The 21,526-nt window shown below is 47.2% G+C and overlaps 1 protein-coding gene across 3 annotated transcripts in view; it reads left to right on the top strand.

Moving 5' to 3' along the window:
• GAK (cyclin G associated kinase) overlaps positions 1-21,526 on the top strand; it is a 1,898,577-nt gene that overhangs the window by 1,342,835 nt on the left and 534,216 nt on the right. For all 3 annotated transcript variants that reach the window (XM_085636622.1, XM_085636624.1, XM_085636623.1), the window contains exon 19: positions 12,800-12,993. In XM_085636622.1, coding sequence (XP_085492748.1) covers positions 12,800-12,993 — 194 coding nt within the window. The remainder of the gene's footprint in view (positions 1-12,799; positions 12,994-21,526) is intronic.

The following is a 21,526-nucleotide window of genomic DNA, read 5'->3' on the forward strand; positions in this document are numbered from 1 at the left end:
CATGTTGGTTGTAGTTGTCAAGGCTTGTTGTTGCTCCCCTGACGGCCACCGACCCCTCATCTCTCTACATCTGACGTGGGACAGCTCGTGAACGGCTCCTGGTCTTCCTCAGTGTCTCCTGGTCCTCACAGCTGCTGCTCCAAGATCACCGTCATCTCCCTTGCAGCACTCTACATCGGTGGGCATTTGTCTTCTGTGCCTCCTGGTCACTTCTGAGTGGCATAGACTCTGTCCCCTCTGCTTGCAGGCACTTCTTTTCCTGAATTTACCTTTGGATTCCACCGGACACTTTCTCCTTCTCCAGCAGCGGCATCTTCCTGAAGTCCTCCGTTGGGTTTGACTGTGGTTTCCGACGCCACTTCACACCTATGCACCCGGCTCCCCTGTTTCAGGTAACCTGGTTCCTAGGGTATCCATAGGTGGAATGGCTCTCCAACCTTCCGTCCTCTTTGGGGTTTCTTCAGGGTGCACTGGGAAGGGGCCCTTTCCTTACAATTGCAACCGCGACACACCTATTGACTTGCATTGATCCCTCGGTCATGTTTCCACACTGCACATGACCTCCGTGGGGCTCCTGGTTACTTACTGTGGGTGGTTTCTTGGGTCCCCGGCACTTCTACGTCATCTGGGCATAATCTTGACTCGAGTCGTGGTTCACATACCACTCTTTTCGTGTATGGTTTAATATTCCCCTGGTGACCACTGAGTATTTTGTGCTACTTACCTGTTTTTATTGAAAAGTATCCACTTAGGAGATATCTGTATGCGTTAATGTCTTATAATAAATACATATTTTTTATAAATACACTTGGTGGTTCTTTTTCACTTAACATACACCAATAAGATTGTGTTCTGGTAAAACAAGCTGTTTTACACTCCTCCTTGACTAAGCCTGAAGGCTGCTCTCCACAGCTACCACTTAGAGAGCTTTCTAAGGTTGTCTAAGACCACTATAATCACCATAAGGGTTGTCTGGATCGGTGCAAGGTGCCCACTTACATAAGTGTACACCATATTCCAAGCCAGCTGCTCACACATCCTCTTAATAAACATTAAAATAAAAAGAACAGAAGCAAACAAATGAAATGGAAAAAATAAAAGAAAAACATTGAAAACTAAAGTACTGGGCAATCAGCCCGAAACTGAAGCTCACTCATTTTCAGGTGGATCTGCACATGGGTCAAAAAATGCTATCATATACAGGACAAGGGAGCCAATAACCAATGTGAACTGAACAGTTACCCTATGCAGCACGCTGTCATGGATGAAAGCAGAGTTTAAATGAGACTCAGACAGACCAATGGTGAACAGAGCTCACCCAAAGGCACTATATCTATCTAAACTAAAGGTTAGAGTGGTGTTCTAACTAGGAGAAATTGTTGGTTTAAACGTAACATTTTAAATGAAACAAAAACACTAAAATTCACCAGTTATAGTTGTTTCACGTAACTATAACACATATAAAATTACAGTTCTGAAGCACAATGCTATCTCCCCTAAGAGAGCTTACCGAAGATTGTTGTAGTCATTTTGTCCTCACTGTTTGTTCATGTGGATTATCAACCCCCAAACCCTTGCCTACTATGGTAATCTGTGTAATGACATATAAAAAAAATACCTGCCTAGTGTCTTTAGCACCGCCTAATAACAATCCATCACAATTAGCAGGTTAGGCCTTCTGGCTTTGTTATAACGTTTCATAATAAACAGATCAAACCTATCAAATCTGACATGACCTTTCCCAATGAACAGTACTTACGGGGAGCTCTGCTGCACAGGCACACAGGGCATCTAAGGAGGAATGCACCACTGAATATTGAAGTGCTGTGTCCCAGTGAACACACCCAAAAAAAAAAAAACGGTTGTGACCAGCAGTATGAATGTATATATGCAAAAGAGACTTATCGTCAGCCTTATACAGCAGAACTGAATGTGGGTATTAAAATATATCCTGTGGCACTTGTAGTAAGAAGAACAGATTAATAGTGCTAGTGGTGTTTCAACCTCTATTTTTGTGTGAAAAAGGTGCTTTAACTTTTGTTTGTGTTCATTTGCATTTCCCTACATTCTCCTTGTGTAAATAGTGAATGTCTCCAAACATAAAAGTTTATTTTCTCTGCTTAACCTGTAATGTTATTTCTGCTTTCTAAATCCATTACTTGCTCCTGAAATAATTATTAACTGCTCATACCATCTATCCTTGGAGAATCAGGGGTTACAAGGGAAAAGGACCTCTTTGTTACCCTGTCGAAGTACAATAATACCAACGTTCTTGTGACACGGATGGTCATCAATTACCTGGGCTAATACATTTCTGATTGATACATCTGCCTGTGGATTCCTCATCTTTTGAATTGCCTCATGCACAGCATTCGACGGAAACTTTTCTCCATAGCTCTTTTACGCCGACGAGGACCTCACAATGTAACTGCTCTGCACGCGACTCCTCGTGTTGTCATTGGAGCCATAAGTAGACCTGGTCGGTGTGCTGACATCAGTTCCCTTTTTTTTGCGCCCTCGCAGCGTAATGGTTTTTTCAAGGGCGCTCCATTTCTGGGAGTTTCTTTGTTGCAAGTACTTTGTGTAATTGTAGCAGCGATCATGGCTATCCAGAAGAAGTCTGGTTTTAAATCATACAGGGAATGTGGAGGTTATACGTCGATTACTGACCCCCATGAAGATTGTTTATGGAGCCTTTCGTCGGGCCACGACGTTAAGGGGCGTTAGTCATGCTGGCGCATGAGCCCCAAAGCCTTAAAGGAGAGGGAGGCCAAGCTGATTATGGCCCAGGCGAAAAGCAGAAAAGGGGCCAAAGGAGGGTGCGATCCAGGTCCAAGTTGCCGACTATGGATACCTCTAAGTCGTCGAAGAAACATAAAAAGAAGTAGCGCCATAGATCTACACATCTGTCATCGAAGGATGAAACACTCAAGTCAGGGTCTCCGGTTCTCTGACGTCACCGCAAGGACGAAGTCTCTCCTTCACCTTCTCCTCACGTGACTCCTGCCCAGTCTCCCATTCTGAAAGTATCACCGGCACCAAGGCAAACTACGCCTTCTCCGCCGGTCACTCCACTCCCAGCTCCAGGGTCTCCAACGCCGCAACCAAAGCTAATTAGACTACTCCTCGAGCAGTTCCAGAACCAGCGGTACCGGATCCAGGACATTCTGGCTCCAGGTCCCGATCCGTCGCATTTCCTTAATGTGATGTTTGGCATATTTGCCAGAGCGGCTAACCCTGCCAGTGCGCCAGTTGGCACCATGGGTTCACTTACCTACTCCCTTGGAGGTTTACCACCCCACTTTTCTCAGGCACCTTTTATGCCAATGGCTCCAGGGAGGTTGCCTCTCTCGATGCCGTGCTTCTTTACGCCGGTGCAGTCCCTGAATGGAAGAGTGCTGTAGGACGGATCTTCTCCTGCTGTCTGGCTTTTCTCTGGCGCAGACTCAACCTCATCCAGTGTCTTTTGCTATTCCATTGGAGCCTCCGTCAATGCCGGTCCCGAAGTCAACGGCGCCGCGTCTGGCACTGCCGATGCCAGTCCTATGGATGAGACCCAGAATCGAAGCACAAAGGCTGATGGAAGAGGAGGAAAATCAAGAGCAGCAGGAGGAGGCTGAAGCGGGGGAGATTGTTGACCCTATTCAAGAGTTGCAGGGCTACTGGACTGGACACATCACCTGAATGGGAGCTCTTCTCATTAAAAGGCTTTCCAATGCAGGAGGATTCCTCAGATCATTCAGTAATTAGGAAGGGGCGGATCTGCTGGATTTCCCTTTGCCAACTGCAGAGCATAAATTTAACATTTTAACGGAGGTGCTTCATTCCCCTTATTCTGTTTCAGAACCTCTGCTTCCTTTTAATGAGGCTTTGACTGAACCAATCTTGGAGGTGTGGCAGAATTCAGTGACTGCCGCTGCGATGTCCAGGTCTGTGGCGAGGAGGTATAAAGTGGCCCGGGAGATCCTGCTTTCCTTTCCACACACCCGTCTCCTGAGAGTTTGGTGGTCCAGGCATCATGCCCCTCTAAACAGTCTGCAGGCTCTTTCCCATCCATACCTGCAGATAGAGAATCCAAACGGATGGAGCAATCGGCAAAGAAATATTTTCTTCGGCCAGTATGGTTCTGAAAGCAACGAATGCGACATGCCTGCTGCGTAGCTATATCCATGCTCTGATGGTCTCAGAGAGAAAGGTACTCCCGAAGCTTCCGGAGGATGTTCAGGGCCATTTCGTGGAAGTACTATCTGATACCCAAGCTGCGGCCCATCAGGTCATTCAATCAGGGCTGGATACTGCGGACTCTGTCGTCAGAGTAATGGGTTCCTCTGTTACAACTAGGCGGCACGCTTGGCTAAGGTTGTCTGGATTTTCACCGGATGTACAGGCCACCCTATTAGACGTGCCTTTAGACAGTTCTTGTCCTTTTGGCGCCAAAGCGGACTCGGGGCTACAGGGCTTTATAGATTGCTGAGCCACAGCAAGATCTTTGGGTCTCAAGTCCCAGCCCAGGAATTTTGGATACCGCAGGTTTCACGGTTTTGGCAGGACTTCATCCTTTCGTGCCAAACAGCAGCAGCAGTCACAACAGCAGCAACAGGCGAACCCTGTGTATAGGTCATACATAGGCAAAGGTAGAATTCTGCGAGGCATAGCTCTGCAGCAAGTCTCCTCCTCCTCCTCTCCTGCCCCTCCAACTGGTACGGCAGGGAAGCGGCTCTAGCTCCTCCATCCTAGAGCATGTTGGTCCCATCAGATGACGGATGTCCCATTTTCTACGAAATTGGAGGCCTGTTACTTCAGATCTCCGGGTGTTGGATCTCATAGAGAGTGGGTATGCCCTACCCTTCTGGGAGTTTCTCCCCTCCTTTTTCTCCTCACCAGGGTTGGTTCTCAGAGGATCTCCTACTGCTACTACAACAAGAGGTTCTATCTTTGCTGTAGAAAGGTGCGATCGAGGTGGTTCCGGAGCAGGAAAGGGGCCAGGGATGCTACTCCTGGTACTTCCTGATTCCCAAAAAGGACGGTCGGTTGTTGATCCTAGACTTCAGGATCTTGAATTTTTTTCCTGAAGCAGGAAAATTTCAATATCTTGACCCTAAGGTCAGGTTTTTGTGGTGTTGCAGCAGGAAGACAGGATAATGTCGATCAATTTGAAAGATGCGTATTTTCACATTCCCATCCTGAAGTCTCATCGGAAGTATCTCCGTTTTACGGTGGGGTCCCGACACTACCAGTTTGCGGTCCTTCCATTCGGTTGTACTTCAGCACCTCAGGTCTTCTCAAAGGTGATGGCAGTGGTAGCAGCACATCTCAGAAGGTCCTGTTTTTCCCTATCTGGACGACTGGCTGCTTAAAGCAAAGTCGCCAGGGATGGTGCTGCATCATTTGCAATTGACAACGCGACTTGGGTTTTTCAGTAAACGTACCCAGATCTCACTTGGTGCCCTCTCAGCGCAACCAGTTCATAAGGGCTGTCCTGGACTCTACTGTGAGTCGTGACTTCCCGCCGCTGCAGAGTATTCAAGACATCAATCAATCAATCAGTTCATTTGTAGAGCGCACTATTTACCCGCGAAGGTCTCATGGCGCTTGGGGGGAGGGGGGGGGGGCTTGCGGGGGGGTGCTGCTACTGCTCGAACAGCCAGGTCTTGAGGAGTCTCCTGAAGGCTAGTCTGTCGTAGGCGGATGGGGAGGGTGTTCCAGGTTTTTGCGGCGAGGTGGGAGAACGATCTGCCGCCGGCGTTTGCTCGACGGATGCGGGGGACGGTGGCGAGGTCAGCGAAGCGCAGCTGGCGGTTCGGGTGTAGAAGGTGAGTTGAGGTACGCTGGTCTGGTGTTGTGGAGTGCTTTGTGAGCGAGGGTGAGGAGCTTGAAGGTGATCCTCTTCTTGATGGGGAGCCAGTGCAGGTCTTTCAGGTGGGCTGTGATGTGGCGGGGGATGTCGAGGATGAGGCGTGCAGAGGCGTTCTGTATGCGTTGTAGTCGTTTCTGGAGTTTGGCTGAGGTTCCTGCATAGAGAGCGTTGCCGTAGTCCAGTCTGCTGCTGACGAGGGCCTGGGTGACCGTCCTTCTGGTTCCGGTGGGGATCCATCTGTAGATCTTGCGGAGCATGCGGAGGGTGTTGAAGCAGCAGGAGGAGGAGACAGCGTTTACTTGCTGGGTCATTGATAACGCGGAGTCCAGGATGACTCCCAGGTTGCGTGAGTGGTCAGTGGGCATCGGGTCAGCTCCCAGTGCGGCCGGCCACCATGAGTCGTCCCGGGCGGAGGAGGTGAATCCGATGATGAGGACCTCTGTCTTGTCCGAGTTCAATTTCAGGCGGCTTTTCATCATCCATTCGGCGATGTCCTTCATTCATTCGTGGAGGTTGGATTTGACGGTGGTGGGGGCCTTGGTGAGGGAGAGGATCAGTTGGGTGTCGTCGGCGTATGAGATGATGTTGAGGTTGTGCGATCGAACGATGTTGGCGAGCGGTGCCATGTAGACATTGAAGAGTGTCAGGCTGAGGGACGATCCTTGGGGTACGCCGCAGATGATCTTGGTGTCTTTAGAGTGGAATGGGGGGAGGCGGACACTCTGGGTTCTGCCGGTGAGGAAGGAGGTGGTCCAGTCCAGTGCTTTGTCGCGGATCCCTACATTGTGGAGGCGTGTGCGGAGGGTATGGTGGCAGACGGTGTCGAAGGCGGCCGAGAGGTCCATGGGGGTTGAGGGCCGCGGGTTCCCCGTTGTCCAGCATGGCCCTGATGTCGTCGGTGGCGGCGATGAGGGCTGTTTCGGTGCTGTGGTTGCTGCGGAATCCAGATTGGGATGGGTCCAGGATGATGTTCTTTTCGAAGAAGGAGGTCAGTTGCCTGTTGACAATCTTCTCAATGACTTTCGCTGTGAACGGGAGGAGGGAGATGGGCCGGAAGTTCTTGAGGTCCTTGGGGTCTGTCTTGGGTTTCTTGAGTAGGGCATTGATCTCGGCGTGCTTCCAGCTCCCCGGGAAGGTGGCGGTCTCGAAAGAGCTGTTGATGATCTTGCGGAGATAGGGTGCGATGGTGGAGCTTGCTCTGGTGAAGATGTGGTGCAGGCAGGGGTCAGATGGTGAGCCGGATTGGATGGTGTTCATGATTTTTATGGTGTCGTTGACGTGGGTCCAGGAGAGCAGGGGGTCGATGTGGCTGGGGGGCGGTGAGTCTGTGGTAACTGTGTCTGTCGGGTGGGGCCTGGTTGCTGAAGCTGTCGTGGATGTCTGCGATTTTGCGGTGGAAGAAGGTGGCTAGGGAGTCGCAGAAGTCTTGTGATGGCTGGATGGAGTTGGAGCTGGGGTTGGAGAGTTCCTTCACGATGTTGAAGAACTCTTTGCTGTTGTGTGCGTTGTTGTCAATGCGCTCTTTGAAGGAGGTCCTTTTGGCGGTTCGGATGAATTGGTGGTGTCTACGGATGGCGCTCTTGTAGTCTGTGTTGCTGTCCGGTGTTTGTTCGTGGTGCCACTTCTTCTCGAGCCTTCGGCAGGCCTGCTTGGATGCTTGGAGGTCGGTGGTGAACCAGATGGCTTTTCTGTCGGTGCGTCTGTTCGAGGGTTTCTTGATAGGGGCGAGAGTGTTGGCGCAGTTGTCGATCCATTGCCTGAGGTTGAGGGCAGTGGAGTCGGTGTCGGTAGTGTCTGTTGGTGGGTTTCGGGCGAGAGTGATGGCTATCTGGTCTTTGGTGACATAGCTCCAGCTGCGGTGGGGGGCCTGATGTGTGCGGTGGTGTGTGGTAGGCTTCTCGAAGGTGAAGTGGATGCAGCGGTGGTCAGTCCAGTGGAGTTCGGTGGTGTGGCTGAAGGTGCCGTGGTTGCTGGCGGAGAAGATGGGGTCGAGCATGTGTCCAGCGGAGTGGGTGGGAGTCATGATGAGCTGTTTGAGTCCGAGGTTGTCGAGCAGGGTGGTGGAGTTGCTGTCGTTGGTGTTCTCAAGGTTGAAGTTAAGGTCTCCGAGGAGGATGTAGTCTGTGGAAGCAAGGGCATGGCGGCTGATGAAGTCGACGATGGAGTCGCTAAACTGCCGCCGGGGGCTGGTGGTCTGTAGTTGAGGGTTCCTATGAGGGTGGTGTTGGGGTCGGTATAGATCTGGAAGTGCAGGTGTTCGGCGGCGATAAGCGTGTCGTCTGTGCTGGTCAAGATTCTGAGGGTGTTTCTGTGGACGATGGCGATTCCTCCTCCTGTTCCGTTGGTGTGGTCCCTGCGGGTGATCTTGTAGCCGTCCAGGATGGCTATGGCGATGTCGGGTGCCGGGGAGGGGTTCATCCAGGTCTCCGTCAGGAAGGCGACGTCTACGGGGAAGGAGTCGAGTAGGTCCCAGAGTTTGATGGCGTGTTTGTGGGCGGAGCGAGTGTTGAGTAGAATGCATCGGAGGCTGTTGCGTCCTACACCGATGGACGTGGCGGTGCTTTGGAGGCTGGTGTAGCTGCAGTTCCGGCAGAAGGGTCCATAGGTGTGCTTCGGGGTGGCCCGGAAGCAGGTGTGTGATCGGTCGCTGTTGAGTGCGTGGAGGGTGCTGGTGTCGTAGCAGTGTTGGGCATCGTGGCGGTCGGGTGGGCCAGGGGGTCTGGCACTGGGTGTGGTCCACGCGCGGACGGGCGCAGACGGGCTTGCCTTAGGCGTGCCTTCGGCACGCCAGCGGCCGCCATAAGAAGGGGAGGTGGGAGGGAGGAGCAGCTGGGAGGCGGGGAGCGGGACGAACGGACTGGCGGGGAGCGGGGTCGCAGCAGCGGGAACGGGAAGCAGAACGGGCGGAGAAACAGGCAGAAGGGCACAAAAACAGTACAATAAGGGGAAAAATGAATATCACAGACTACAATAACCAGCAAAAATGCGGAAGCGCAGCAGAAGGCAGACAGGAAAACAAAGGGCAGAGCGAGTATACAGAACCTACGGCCCACCACTGGGCCACCAGGGATGAGGCACAGGTGGCAGCCTGCGGGTGGACGAGGGCCTCAAACTCACGTCTGAAGCAGCAGCAGCGAGCACAGGGACACGGGCACAACAGGTAGTGCTGTGCAGCGTGGGGAGCGACCTGCCTGGAGCAGGGTCAAGGGTCGCATCCAGGCTATGATTCCACTTTTTCACAATGGAGCAGTTGGTCCAGTCTTGAAGGTCTTGCGCCTGCTCAGTCTGTTCGCTTCCTGCATACTGTTGGTCAACCATGCACGCTGGCATATGATGGTCCTCCAGTGGTGCCTCTGCAGGCATTGGTTTCAGCACAACGGAGATTTCAAGGAGGTGGTCAGAATCTCCATAGACACTGCAGCGGAGCTGTTTTTGTGGAGTGTCTCCGACAGCCTGCCTCAAGGGAAGCCGTTTCAACCTCCTCCAACGGTGGCCACAGTAATAACGGATGCCTCCACTTTATGGTGGGGAGCTCATCTGGGAGATCTGGAGGTCAAAGGCCTTTGGGTTCCAGAGGAAAGATTGTTTAACATTAATCTTCTGGAATTGTGGGTTATCCGTTTGGCTCTCAAGGCCTTTTTTCCCTCACTTTGCGGTCAGTCGATTCAGGTCCTGACAGACAACACTACCCCGATGTGGTACATCAACAAACAGGGAGGAGTGGGGTCATATTGGCTCTGAGTCTCTGGTGCTGGGCTCAGGACCATCAGATTTGCATGATTGTGAATCATCTGGCCCTAGTGCTGAATATGCGTGCGGACAGTCTGTCGGCAGTACTCGGCTGATCACGAGTGGCGTCTCCATTCTGAGGTATTCCATCATATTTTCAGGATGTGGGGGTTTCCTCAGTTGAACCTGTTTGCCACTCACAAGAATGCGCACTGCCTGTCGTTCTGTAGTCTCCAGAATTTGATGCGGGGAGCGTTGTGGGGGCTCGTTTCAGTTAGTTTGGGGCTCACAGCTTCTTTACGCATTTCCTCCCATACCCTTGATTGAGTTCTGAGGAAGATTTGACAAGACCGGGCCCAAGTCATTTGGATCGCCCCAGATAGGCCATGAAGGGCGTGGTACACAGGCCTCATTTACCTCTCATCGCACCCCCTGCTCCGAGTCCCTCCCAGGGCAGACCACCTCTTGCAGTCGCATGGGCAGGTTCTACACCCCCCACCTCCAGAGCCTGCACCTTCATGCCTGGAGATTGAATTGGGCTACCTGAGTTCTTTCTCTCTTCCACCAGATGTGGTGGACGTTATTTTATCAGCCAGAAGACACTCCACCAAATTGGTCTACTCTGGTAGGTGGGCCATGTTTGTTAAGTTTTGTGGCGAGAGATCGATATAGCCTTTGCAAGCCCATTTAAATTTAGGGTTTTAGGGTTTTATATAGCGCAAACTAGACCCGAAGATATCTGATATCAGAGCACTTTACATGAGCACCAGTTGCGTTACACAAGGACACATTCATTTTGTTAGGCACAGGTAGATTAAGTGATTTGCCCAGAATCACAGGATGTTGAGCGTCGTTGCCGAGACTCGAACCCGGTTCCCAAGCTTCGAGGTCGACCGCTCTAGCCATAAGGTCACATCCTCTCCTCTCCCCATTTATCTGATATTCTGAGTTTCTCTCCTTCCCTGGCTCAACAGGGTTGAGCAGTAGCTACTATTACCGGCTACTTGTCTGCCTTGTCAGCTTTTGTCTGTTTACCAGACCAACCCTCTTTATTTAAATCTAAATAGTTATGACATTCATTAAGGGTCTCACCAATAGATTTCCCCCCCTCCTTTTATCATGACTCAGTGGGATTTAAATTTGATTCTCACTTTCTTGATGGGATCTCCCTTTGAACCCTTGCATAGTTGTCCCTTGAGATTCTTAGCGTTAAAGGCAATATGTATGATTGCAATTACTTTTGCTAGAAGGGTGAGTTAGCTGCATGCTCTTAGCTCCAAGCATTTATTCTCACCTCATTTCATGCAGATAAGATGTTTCTTAGGAGCAGAGCTGCTTGCCTGCCTAAGGTGGTCACTCCCTTCCACCTAGGGAAGTCTATCACTTTACCCACATTCTATCCTCCCCCCTCACCCTTATAAGGAGGAGGAGAGACTTCACTGCCTGGACCCCAAGAGGGCGGTAAGATTCTGCCTGGACAGGATAAAGGACTTCAGGTTAGATGACCAACTTTTCATCGGCTATGTGAGCAAGGTGAAGGGCAAGGCAGTCCACAAAAGAATGGTGTCCAGGTGGATTATCCTCTGTATCAAGAACTGCTACGCCTTGGCCAAGAAGGAGACTCCGGAAGGTTTTCGAGCTCATTCCACCAGAGAGAGGTTAGCTAGAAACGTCCCTCTTGTAGACCTCTGCAAGGCTGCGACTTGGGCATCCTGCCACACTTTTGCTAAGCATTATTGCTTAGACTAGGAGGTGAGGAGGGACGGCCATTTTGAACGTTTTGTGCTGCAGGATTTATTGGTATAGGTAGGCAGGCACCCTCTGCCAGGAGTGGGACTGCTTGGGGATTCAATTCAGTAGGTGAGGAATCCACAGGCAGATGTATCCATCATAATAACAAGTTACCCTCAGTAACGCTTTTTATGATGCATACAGTATCTGCCTGTCGATTCCTCACTGACCCACCCGCCTCCTGTTGCCTGCCTGTTTATACTAAAAATGATTGACATGTAATTTATGTATTTTATTATTGGAATAATGGGATACTTGTTACTAGGAAATGTCTATATTTTAGAATTTCCAGATGTAATTGGTTTTGTATACTATGTATACTTGTGAAAATGTTGTCGGTTCACCCGTTCGCCTCGAAGGAACAGAAAAAATGGGCGGAACTGACATCAGCACGCCGATGAGGTGGTCTTATGGCTCCAATGATGTCACGCTGAGTCGCGTGCAGAGCTGTGTCATTGTAACGTCCTCGTGGGAGAGCTACAGAGAAAAGTTTACGTTGAATGCTGCTCATGGGGTAATTCAAAAGGTCACAAATCCACATGCAGATACTGAATCCACCAGAAAAAAGTGTTACCGAAGGTAAGTAACTTGTTCGTAAGCAGTTACTATTCCATAACCTAGAGATACGTCTACATTTTCAAGGCTTGCAGCCAAGTCTAGGCCAATTAAGGCACTGTCCTCAGCGTGGTCTCTACATTGTCCCTTTTTAACCCAATAATGGATATAAAGTTAATGCATGCTGTAGACCCTAGAGTGTGCTTAAACAAAATACTCTACATGCAGTTTGTGGTTCTGTTCACAACCAGAAATCTAGTAGAACATTCCTAACTTCACACTTAATAATAACTAGAGTTCAGAGGTGTAATGCTTTAATCACAAGGAAAAGATGTGAGCACCTAGAGTGAGAAGAAAATAAAACTTTGCGTGTCATCATTGCCAGTTTCTTTAGCATTTTCTTTTCATTTAGAAAACAATTGGACAAATTCAGTTGCAGCCTCTGAATGCTGAGTCCAAGGGATTTTCCAACTAGTGCACAGGGACACCACATCTGTTCATTGCTTTTTAGGTCTACTATTGAGACCCAAGAGACAATTTAGGTAGTGTCCATGATATTAAATATTATTATTCATTCTTACCCACCACAGCCTCAAACAACAGGACTCTATTTAATAGCAGGCTGTTTAAGATTATGAACAGTTTTAAGCATAGTTACAACAAACTTGTAAAAAGGGGTTCGGAGCTTAAAAAAGATTGTTCTTTACATTTCATCCCAAGCAAGGATGTAAGTCTTCAATGATGAACATGCTAATATGTAAGCATAGATCTGATGAAGAGGGCCTAAAGGTAATGTTTATTTTTAGACAAATATATTTACACTAATGGTTTATCTTGAATTGCTTCTTATTTACCTTTGTGTTCTAGGTATGATCTGGATGCATGTGACATTCAAGAAAAGTATCCGGACTTGTTTCAAGTAAATCTTGAAGTGGAAGTGGAGCCTCGTGACAGACTCAACAGTGATAGTCTACCGTGGGAGAACATCAACACAAAGGGGTTAAATCCAAAGATTCTTTTCTCTGGCCGTGATGAACAGCAAGAAATCTTGTCCAAATTTGGTGAGTTAAGTTGTAATATCTTTTGGCTATATGTAATATCCACTTGTGTGAATGAAAAAAACGAGATCTAGCTTTACACCTGTAAAATAATTAATATACGTTTGTTAAGTTGGTCTTTCATAACCAAAGTAGAATAAACCACACAAAATGGACCATGCACTCATAGCCACCATGTTGTAAGATGTTATCTAGAGAGTTATAGTCTACAGTAATACCTGTATTGAGGGCGAATAACTGAGTGAAAAGGGCTTCCATAAAAGTGCGTGCATTTAACTAGATGTAGATGAAAGCGAATAAACAATTGAGTTTTTAAGTCAATGTTATTCTTGTCCCTGTAGATAAATTATCCTCCTACTCCGATTCGCACATCATTTTTTGTACACTAGACTATCAAGCCGGATGGGTTTAATTTATTTCTTTTAGTTAAATTTTTATGTGAAAATGGTATGGTAAAGCATGTAGTTACACCTAGGGCCTTCATTCTACCTCGGGTACAATTTTGATAGTGTAATTTAACCAGCAGTTAGCGATACCATGAATTGGGGTATTTAGTAGACCTGGGAGGTGAACTCAGTTCATAGAGTTTTCCGCGCTCCGCCAAGTTCATGGAGTGCAGAAAACTCTGCTGCACTTAGTGCAGCAGAGTTTTTTCCTCTCTCGCCAACAGTAAATTGGCCAGTGAGAGCTGCAGCTCGGGTTGAATTTCTACTCGAGTGGCAGGAAGATCAGCATGAATGGCTGTTCGCCCTGCAGTACGCCACTTGCACAACTCTACAGAGTTTTGTTTCTATGCGGAGCTCTGCCCAGGCCTAGTATTTATCCATCTAGTATAATGGGGTGACCCAGTGCCCCACAGAACCTGGGTGCCCCGCATTCAGGCCTAGTATTGAGCAGGTTTCTAGTTATCAGCCCAGTATGGCCACCTCTTGTATTTAACTTATGGTATAACCAAATATTTATATTCTTGCACACAGAACGTCTTCCTGGAAATCTTAGTTTTGAAACAGGACCAACATACATGTATCGGATCCTCTTTGGCTCCAGATATGTGCCTCTATAGGTCAGATTTGTTTGAAGATATCTTCTTTACCTGGAGTTAAAGCCAGTTAGGCAAGCCTATGCTGGGTGGACCACAAGTTGCAGCTTAAATCTTTCCAGAAGTCTTCCTCTTACCTTATATCAGTTCTACTAATATACTGCTTTCATTCTTTCCAGTAAGCATATTCAATACATCTGTCAGCAAGTATTGAGAGGAGTTGACCCTCTTTGAATCCCTGTATTGTTACAAATGTTTCAAAGGCTGTAAGCGCTCTTGCATTATCGTTTTAGATTAATTTCCGAAGGAGATTTGTTTGTATGTATGTCATTCACTTTCTTTCACATAGTTGTTCAAAAACCAGCATTAACCTGTCTGGGACTCAATGGATATGAGTATATCGTTAACAAAATGCTTGCCTTTATTTTTCCGATCAACTTTCTAAACTGTAATCCAAGCAAGTTTTCGGCTTCTTTTGAGGTGCTTTCTCCTGACTCAATGTATTTTGTAGTTGTGATACTAGTAATACCGTGTATGTTATAAAGCACTTTATACCACATGTCTACAGTTTGTACATATTGTAAAATAACAGGTGTTACTATTTCCCAAATTAATGGTACTCCACGCCCAGACCCTTGAAGGATGGAAGACTGAGTTGGCCCTGTTGGGATTCAAATTCGCTGTCTGCAGATCACTGCTGAAATCAGTGAGCATTTAAGTCCTTTGAGCTGCAAACCGGTTTGTTGTGTTGGAGGCATGATTTTCATGAATTCGTCCTATAAAGTTGGGGCCGTTTGAGTTTTCTTTCTTATTTTGTTTTGAAATTACTAACCTACCGGTAAGCTTTTGGACATTTACAGGCACCAGCATTTTACAATGAAGTTGCCTAATGTTTTCATGGGTCTCTTTGTTTAAAATAAGTCCTGGTTGACCAGCAATCATTTAGTAACATTTTTAGGAGCCGTGGCTGTTTACTCATTAGTAAATATTTCAGCAGTTTTATTCAAAAGTGTATTAGCCTTTAAGATTTTGTCTCTTGAAACCTTATCTCATTTCAGTCAGTGTGATGTCAGTTTCTGCCATTGTATTTGTCTCCTACAGATTACAATGTTTCATAAATCTGATGAGGATTTACCACAGTCTCCAAATAACCTTACAATGATCTTTCGCTGCTTTTTATGGGCAAGGCTGATGTAGGGCATTTAGCTATTTGTAGTGAACCTATGGGCTTTTTCGGTATCCATGGGGTTAGTCCACCTCCTCAATCTGAAATGGTGTCAGGTTACGACTATTTTCTTTTCTTAAATACTCCTCTTCCATGGCTGCCTCTTCTTGCTCATTATAATATAGTTTCTGACCCGACGCTCACAAGTGCATCACTTGCCCTTGTATTTCCTCCTGTGGCCCCAAAGTTCTTTCTGAAGGGCATGCAAAATAAGTCATTTTGCTTCTTGATTTGGGAAAGAGTTGCACATGTTTGCCTTTGATAACCCAGTAATTGTAAAGGGCGAACTAATCACCCCTAAGGGTCTCAAGGCGCTAAGGCCCGTCGTGGAGATTAAGCAAGCTATTACCCTGAGTCACAGGGTGCTGGGCTGAGCTGCTGCCGGCCAACCGTTTGCTTCGTGCTCCAGAGTCAGCCACCTTGTCCGCTGCACCACACCCTCCTATCCTCTGATCACCCCATTATCTTCAGAATTCATTTGATTTCTACACGAATTTCCCCTAAAAGACTGGATATTTGTGAATTTTGTTAAACTTCTCTCAAAAGTCATCATTGACCTCTCAGCTCGTAAAAGCGTGACCATCACAGGGACTTAATAAGAGACTGGTATGCTACCAATGTCGAAGTGCCTCGCGTGTTCTAGTGCAGTTTGAGACAAAAGTGTATAATAAATCCTTGTTTGCGTGCCGTATGTAAAAAAAAAAAAAAAAAAAATGTTTGAAAAAAACTAGAGTCTTTATCTTTAGTCTCCCAATACTTGGTTGACTATCCTGCCTTTCACTGCCTTACTATTGGCACTAGATCCAATATCCTCATGTTTAGTTTAGCCTAGATTAAATTCCCAAACTAACTTGAAATCCCCCTACTAGTACAATTCTGCCTAACGCGAATCCTTTGGATGGTTGAGGGTGGCTATCAGAAATTGCTTGTGAGTTTGTAGCTTACACGCAACAACGTTACTCTATATTTCGGTTCACCCCTCAAAAATGCTCTCTGGAGCTTTTTTTGTAAATTCTTTCTGGATAACAAAGCTTTTTTGGTGGTGGAATTACTACCTCTGCTCTTTTGGCTGAGGCTACACATTTAGTTGAGGTTTATTAGTGAGTTTCCTGCTGCAAGATATATTTTAAATGGAGTAGTTTAATTATTGGGCTAGTTTAACACATTTTGTAGTCAGACCTAAACAGTTTGATTTTCTGTCTGCGGCTTCTCAGCTCAAGTATACCGTTTTGTTGTTTATTACATTCTCTGATAGAATGCCTCTCTGCTAATCCCCAAATTAACTTTGGATGTACCAGTGCAATAACATAGCACATTTTCTACATATTTGCCCGTGTCGCTGATTTCTGCCAGCCACCAGCAGGGGATTACATCCCCCAGAGGGATCAGTGCTGGGAGGCGCCAGCACATTTGTTTTCGCGCTAGGAGGCGTCTAAGAGTGGATTTGGGCTCCCGCGCTGCGGAAGCCCATGTTGGCTGATGGAGGCTGGCGGAAATCAGCGCCAGCAGGGGCCACATCCCCCAGAGTGATTAGCACGGGGAGGCGCCAACGCGTTTGTTTTCATGCCAGGAGGAGCTTAAGAGTTGGTTTGGGCTCCCGCAGCGCGGGAAGCGAGCAGGCGTGCCCAGGCAAAGCCCGCGCCTGTCAGAGCCCGGATTAGACTGGGCTGGGACACCCCTCTTGGTTCTGATAGCGAACTTCCCTTGGCTATCGACCATAACGGACCGTTCACCCATGGTCAGTGCTATCTCCGGTTGATGAGTGTTTGCCACCCTTAGAAGACATAGGACGTATCTTTTTATCTGTGGCCAGCACCCCTCCTACCAGTTATAGTTTCAATTCAAACAAACAAATAAATTACTCTCTGGGCAACTTCTTAACATGACCCATTTGGAAGCAGTTTTTAGCCCAACTCCCTTTTATTCTTTAATAAACTCTGAGCCATTGCCACTAGCAGCTATGGGTAAAACAAGACCTATAGCCGCCCTTCAATCAGTACCTTCTTTACAACCAACCTCAATAGACAAAATGCTACAAAGGGCAATTGGATTTGTTGCTACGGAAATCGATCGGACGGAAAGGCGTCTTTCAATAACCCTAGTCATAGCCCCATGCACTATTACCCAAGATTCTGGTAGTCCCTCCTCGCCTTTACCGCCAGCGCTGGACATATCACCAGAACTCCCAAGGACACGCGCAAAGGTCTGCGCAGTATACAACACTGAGAGGCCCTCGGAGAGTGCCGGCAAAAAAAAGGGAAACACAAAACTGCTACTACCTCAGGTCCAAAGCAAGAAAAGCAAATAGCAAACAAAGTAATGAACAGTAATATAGTGGCAGTTGGTCCAGGGTATGTACCGCAGGTCAACCTCAAGCAACCACCCTAGGTGGCTAATCTGGTGATGGACCGCCAAACACAATTCAGGTCCATTGTAAAGGATGAACTCAATATTTTAACGGACCGGGTGGACAAATTGACACTATTGGTTGATCGTTGGGTGGGTAAGGCAGAGTCAGTTCTTAAGGGGGTGGAGACAACTAAATCTCTCGTCCTACAAATAGCACCCCATTCCACCAAGCAAGTCTCTCCAGCCTCTAATACCCAGATTAGTCCCAATAGGCCTAACTTAATCAATCAGGAGGCGGCAGATCTCTGCCAGAGAATTCCACTGCCCCAGAGACCTGATCAAAGAAACTATCTCCAGGGGAACCCCCCAAGGGAACCTTAGGGGTCAGGGAAAGGTTAGCACCCTCTGAAGAAGCCCCTGAACTAGGGACTGCCCTCCCATGTTTCAATCTCTCCCCAGCCTCAACCCCATATGTTGTTGTGTTATCAGTAGTACCAGAATTGAAGAAGGGGAGTAGGGAGTCTCATTTTGAACTAAAAAACAAATGTATTTTCTGGCTGGCCAAACATAGGCAATTATCCCACAAAGACACAAACAAAATCATCTTTACACGTAGGGTAAGCTGGGTGGGCTTGAGATCAAAATATGTTCCTGGGGATTGTATAGTGATACATTTTAGAGATCCACGGATTGTGCAAATCCTCTTAAATTGTGGCTGCCAGAGAGAGAATGGAGGTATAGTGTCCCTCCCACTGGGATACTTTTCCCCCCAGGGACAAACTCACATAACGTGGGAAGACTAGGTACTGACAGGGGGATGAGGAATCCGAATAGGCCACCCCTCAGGCAGAACCAGGACCCCCTAGACCACTATTTTATAACATCCCTGTTGAAAATAGATACAGCCCTCTAGACTCAATTGATTGACTACCACACTGAGCTTCTACATCCAAGTCCCAGCTGCCAAATAGAGAATAGAGTTGAACCGTTGCACCAGGGCATCTTTGTATACCAGGGAGGCCCTAGGAAGCAGAAAGGAGATTTAGAGGAGGAAGAGTGAGTGACGTAACCAGTAAACATTTGGAGTTGACCCCTATTGGCCACCTATCACCCCATCAATTCCAACAGAATTTACAGCCAAATAATCCCATTTTACTTCTATTGCAAAACTTCTTCCAGCCGCAGCTAGCATTCGCAACCTGGGTAATGACCATAGGCCGATGGGGCGGGCGGGGATCAATAACCCACAACGGGCTGATCTAAGGCCCAGCTCCCCCCTCCTGATGAATACAGGCCCCAGCTAGGCCCGTAGAGTACAAGGGTTCGCTCTCCTGTAACAAAAGCTAGAAGGAAGTTGGCACGGAAGCTGCAAATACAAAGACAAAGTTTATTAACCCTTAAGGGTGGTCCTACAACCTACACAACACTTCTCAGTATTGCATAGAGTAGCACAAAGAACTTGCCTACATGGTCCCTTTTTATACACAACAGAGGGGCTCATAAGTGGGTGGATACAACATAGAGCAAAGTTCATTACCATTTATGGACATTTTCGATACAGAATCAATACGTGGGCGGAGCTAACAGTTTCCTGAGCCCGCGAAAACATGGTCAAGCAAGGACTAACTGATAACAGATGTGGTCAAGTCTGGGCATGCGCCAGACGGACAAAGGAGCTATTTATAGACTGTTACTGGGCAGATTACAAGAGCAACTAGCAAAAAGATAGGACTCTTCTCGTGCAAAGCACGTGGAGACATGACAATACAAAATGGAGTCCGGACATTAGTCAACATAAGACAGAAAACATGTTTTAACTTAGAGAAGTCATGTCTTTAGTGAATGCTTAATCATATCGCCGTTTTAGTTTTCAACAGACGACCCTTTCAGCATTTACTGAAGACATTCGGCGTATTAGGATAATCATCATATATGTCAATTTTCATCATCTCTTCCACCTCTTTGGTTAAACGTTTCTGATAGGTGACATTGGCAATAGCTTTCTTATCAGGTATACAGAATGACACACATAGAGAACAGAGTACAGGGCCACACTGAACACAGATGCAGCAGGAAAACAGAACTGCTATAATAATACAGAGACCAGTTAAAACCTTCCATCCCCACGTAGTGATCAATGCCCAAAACCATCCAGAAAAGGTCCAAGTGCCATTTTCTGTATGAATCTCAGCTGCGATTTTATGCAATTTATTAATAGCATTGTAAACTGATGGCGTATGGTCAGGAATAAACACACAACAACCACTTCCGATAATTTTACATGCTCCACCTCTGTCAGCTAACATAACATCTAATACCATACGATTTTGTAATGCAACGATTCTAGTAATTTGTAATTCTTCCGTAAGATTCCCAAGAGCAGCAGCGGTTTGATTCGTCACAGCCTCTACAACTCTTGTTAATCTTCGAACCTTCCTACTATTTAGGGCAGCTCCAACAAAGAAAAACAATCCCAAGTTAAAATCCAAATACTGCTGTAAGCTAGTATCAGTTTGATCAACATCATCAATGGATAAAGTACGTTTATACCTATTTACAGTCACATTATTCAACAACTTCAAATCCTTATGTTAAGATGCAGGTGCTAAGAATACAGGAGGTAATAAGAACGCTACATAACATACTCCGCACCAGCCGGCTGGCAAACGATAGTAACCCTTATTCCCACATACAATGTATTATGGGAGGCTAAGAAAGTACTATTATTTCATCCGTCGATGTTTAGAACAATAATACAGTCGCTAACACCAACAGGAATATAACCCACACTCTGAACACACAGATCCGCTTGAGCTTGTGCCACTTGAATCACAAATTCCTCATTCCCAGCAGTGTCTCTGGTGTTCGTGAAAATGTAGGGGATCGATTCATTGTCTGGTCGATATTCTTCCCACTCCCATATTGTCCCATTTGCTTGTGGATAGCCTTCTTTTTCCTGATGACATTCCCTATTAAGTCTGAAAAGTAATCGTCCCACTGTAGGTTTCCGTGTGGCAAAAAGCAAAGTGTACCATGCTCTACAAGAGCTATTATGAGAGAAAGGAAGAGGTATGAACGGCGTTCCTCCTTTCTTCTGATGAGCTGGCATCATACCACATATCCAACAGTTCGTAGCATTTGTAGCAACATGGGTATGATGCAACATCTGGATGAAAGTATTATTCAAATAAGACTGACGATGCTTCAATTCTTGATACGGAAGGGTATAAAAGTAGTGCTCCTCAGGCACTGGAGTGGTCAAAACAAGCAACTCACGGGCAGGAGTCACATCCTCAACAAACCATGTGGTTATACCAACAATAGCCACAATAATAATAAAGCTTGTCGCACAAAGAATCTTCTTCTTCTCCATCTTGTAGTAAAAAATCAATATCTTCCTGAAACTAAAAGGTTGTCAGAACTCTTCCCCTTAGGCAGCCGTTGATTTCTTCACCAGCGGGCCAAGACGGGTGTCACTACACTAATGCAGGCCTGATCCCCCCCCCCCCCCTCCCCCTTGCCTCATTGGCTCTCCGTTTCACTAACCTAAGGGCCGTTCTGACAACGTCTTTGGATACAAAAATCACTTCCTCGGTCTGAGGTGATGTCTTCTTCCTCCAGGAATCACTTGGTCCGGGAAGAGCTCCTCAGTGTCGTTCGGTTCCACAGCACGGCCTTTTCTCCGCAGTCAGGATTTCTCGATGGTCGGTCAACACGGCAGGCTCCACCAATCCATGCGGCACTTTACGACAGTGCAAAGAATGAATCCAGTTCTTCCGATTGGAAACTCGCACAGCTGTCCTCGTTGCAAGCAGGACTTGCTCAGGACCAACCCATCTCGGCTCCAGACTGTTCGTCCTTTCGAATACTTTAATCATAACCTGGTCGCCAGGTCGGAGATTATGACCTTCACCTGTGGACCG

The sequence above is a fragment of the Triturus cristatus genome, chromosome 2_1, assembly GCF_964204655.1.
Source record: "Triturus cristatus chromosome 2_1, aTriCri1.1, whole genome shotgun sequence".
Lineage (NCBI taxonomy): Eukaryota > Metazoa > Chordata > Amphibia > Caudata > Salamandridae > Triturus > Triturus cristatus.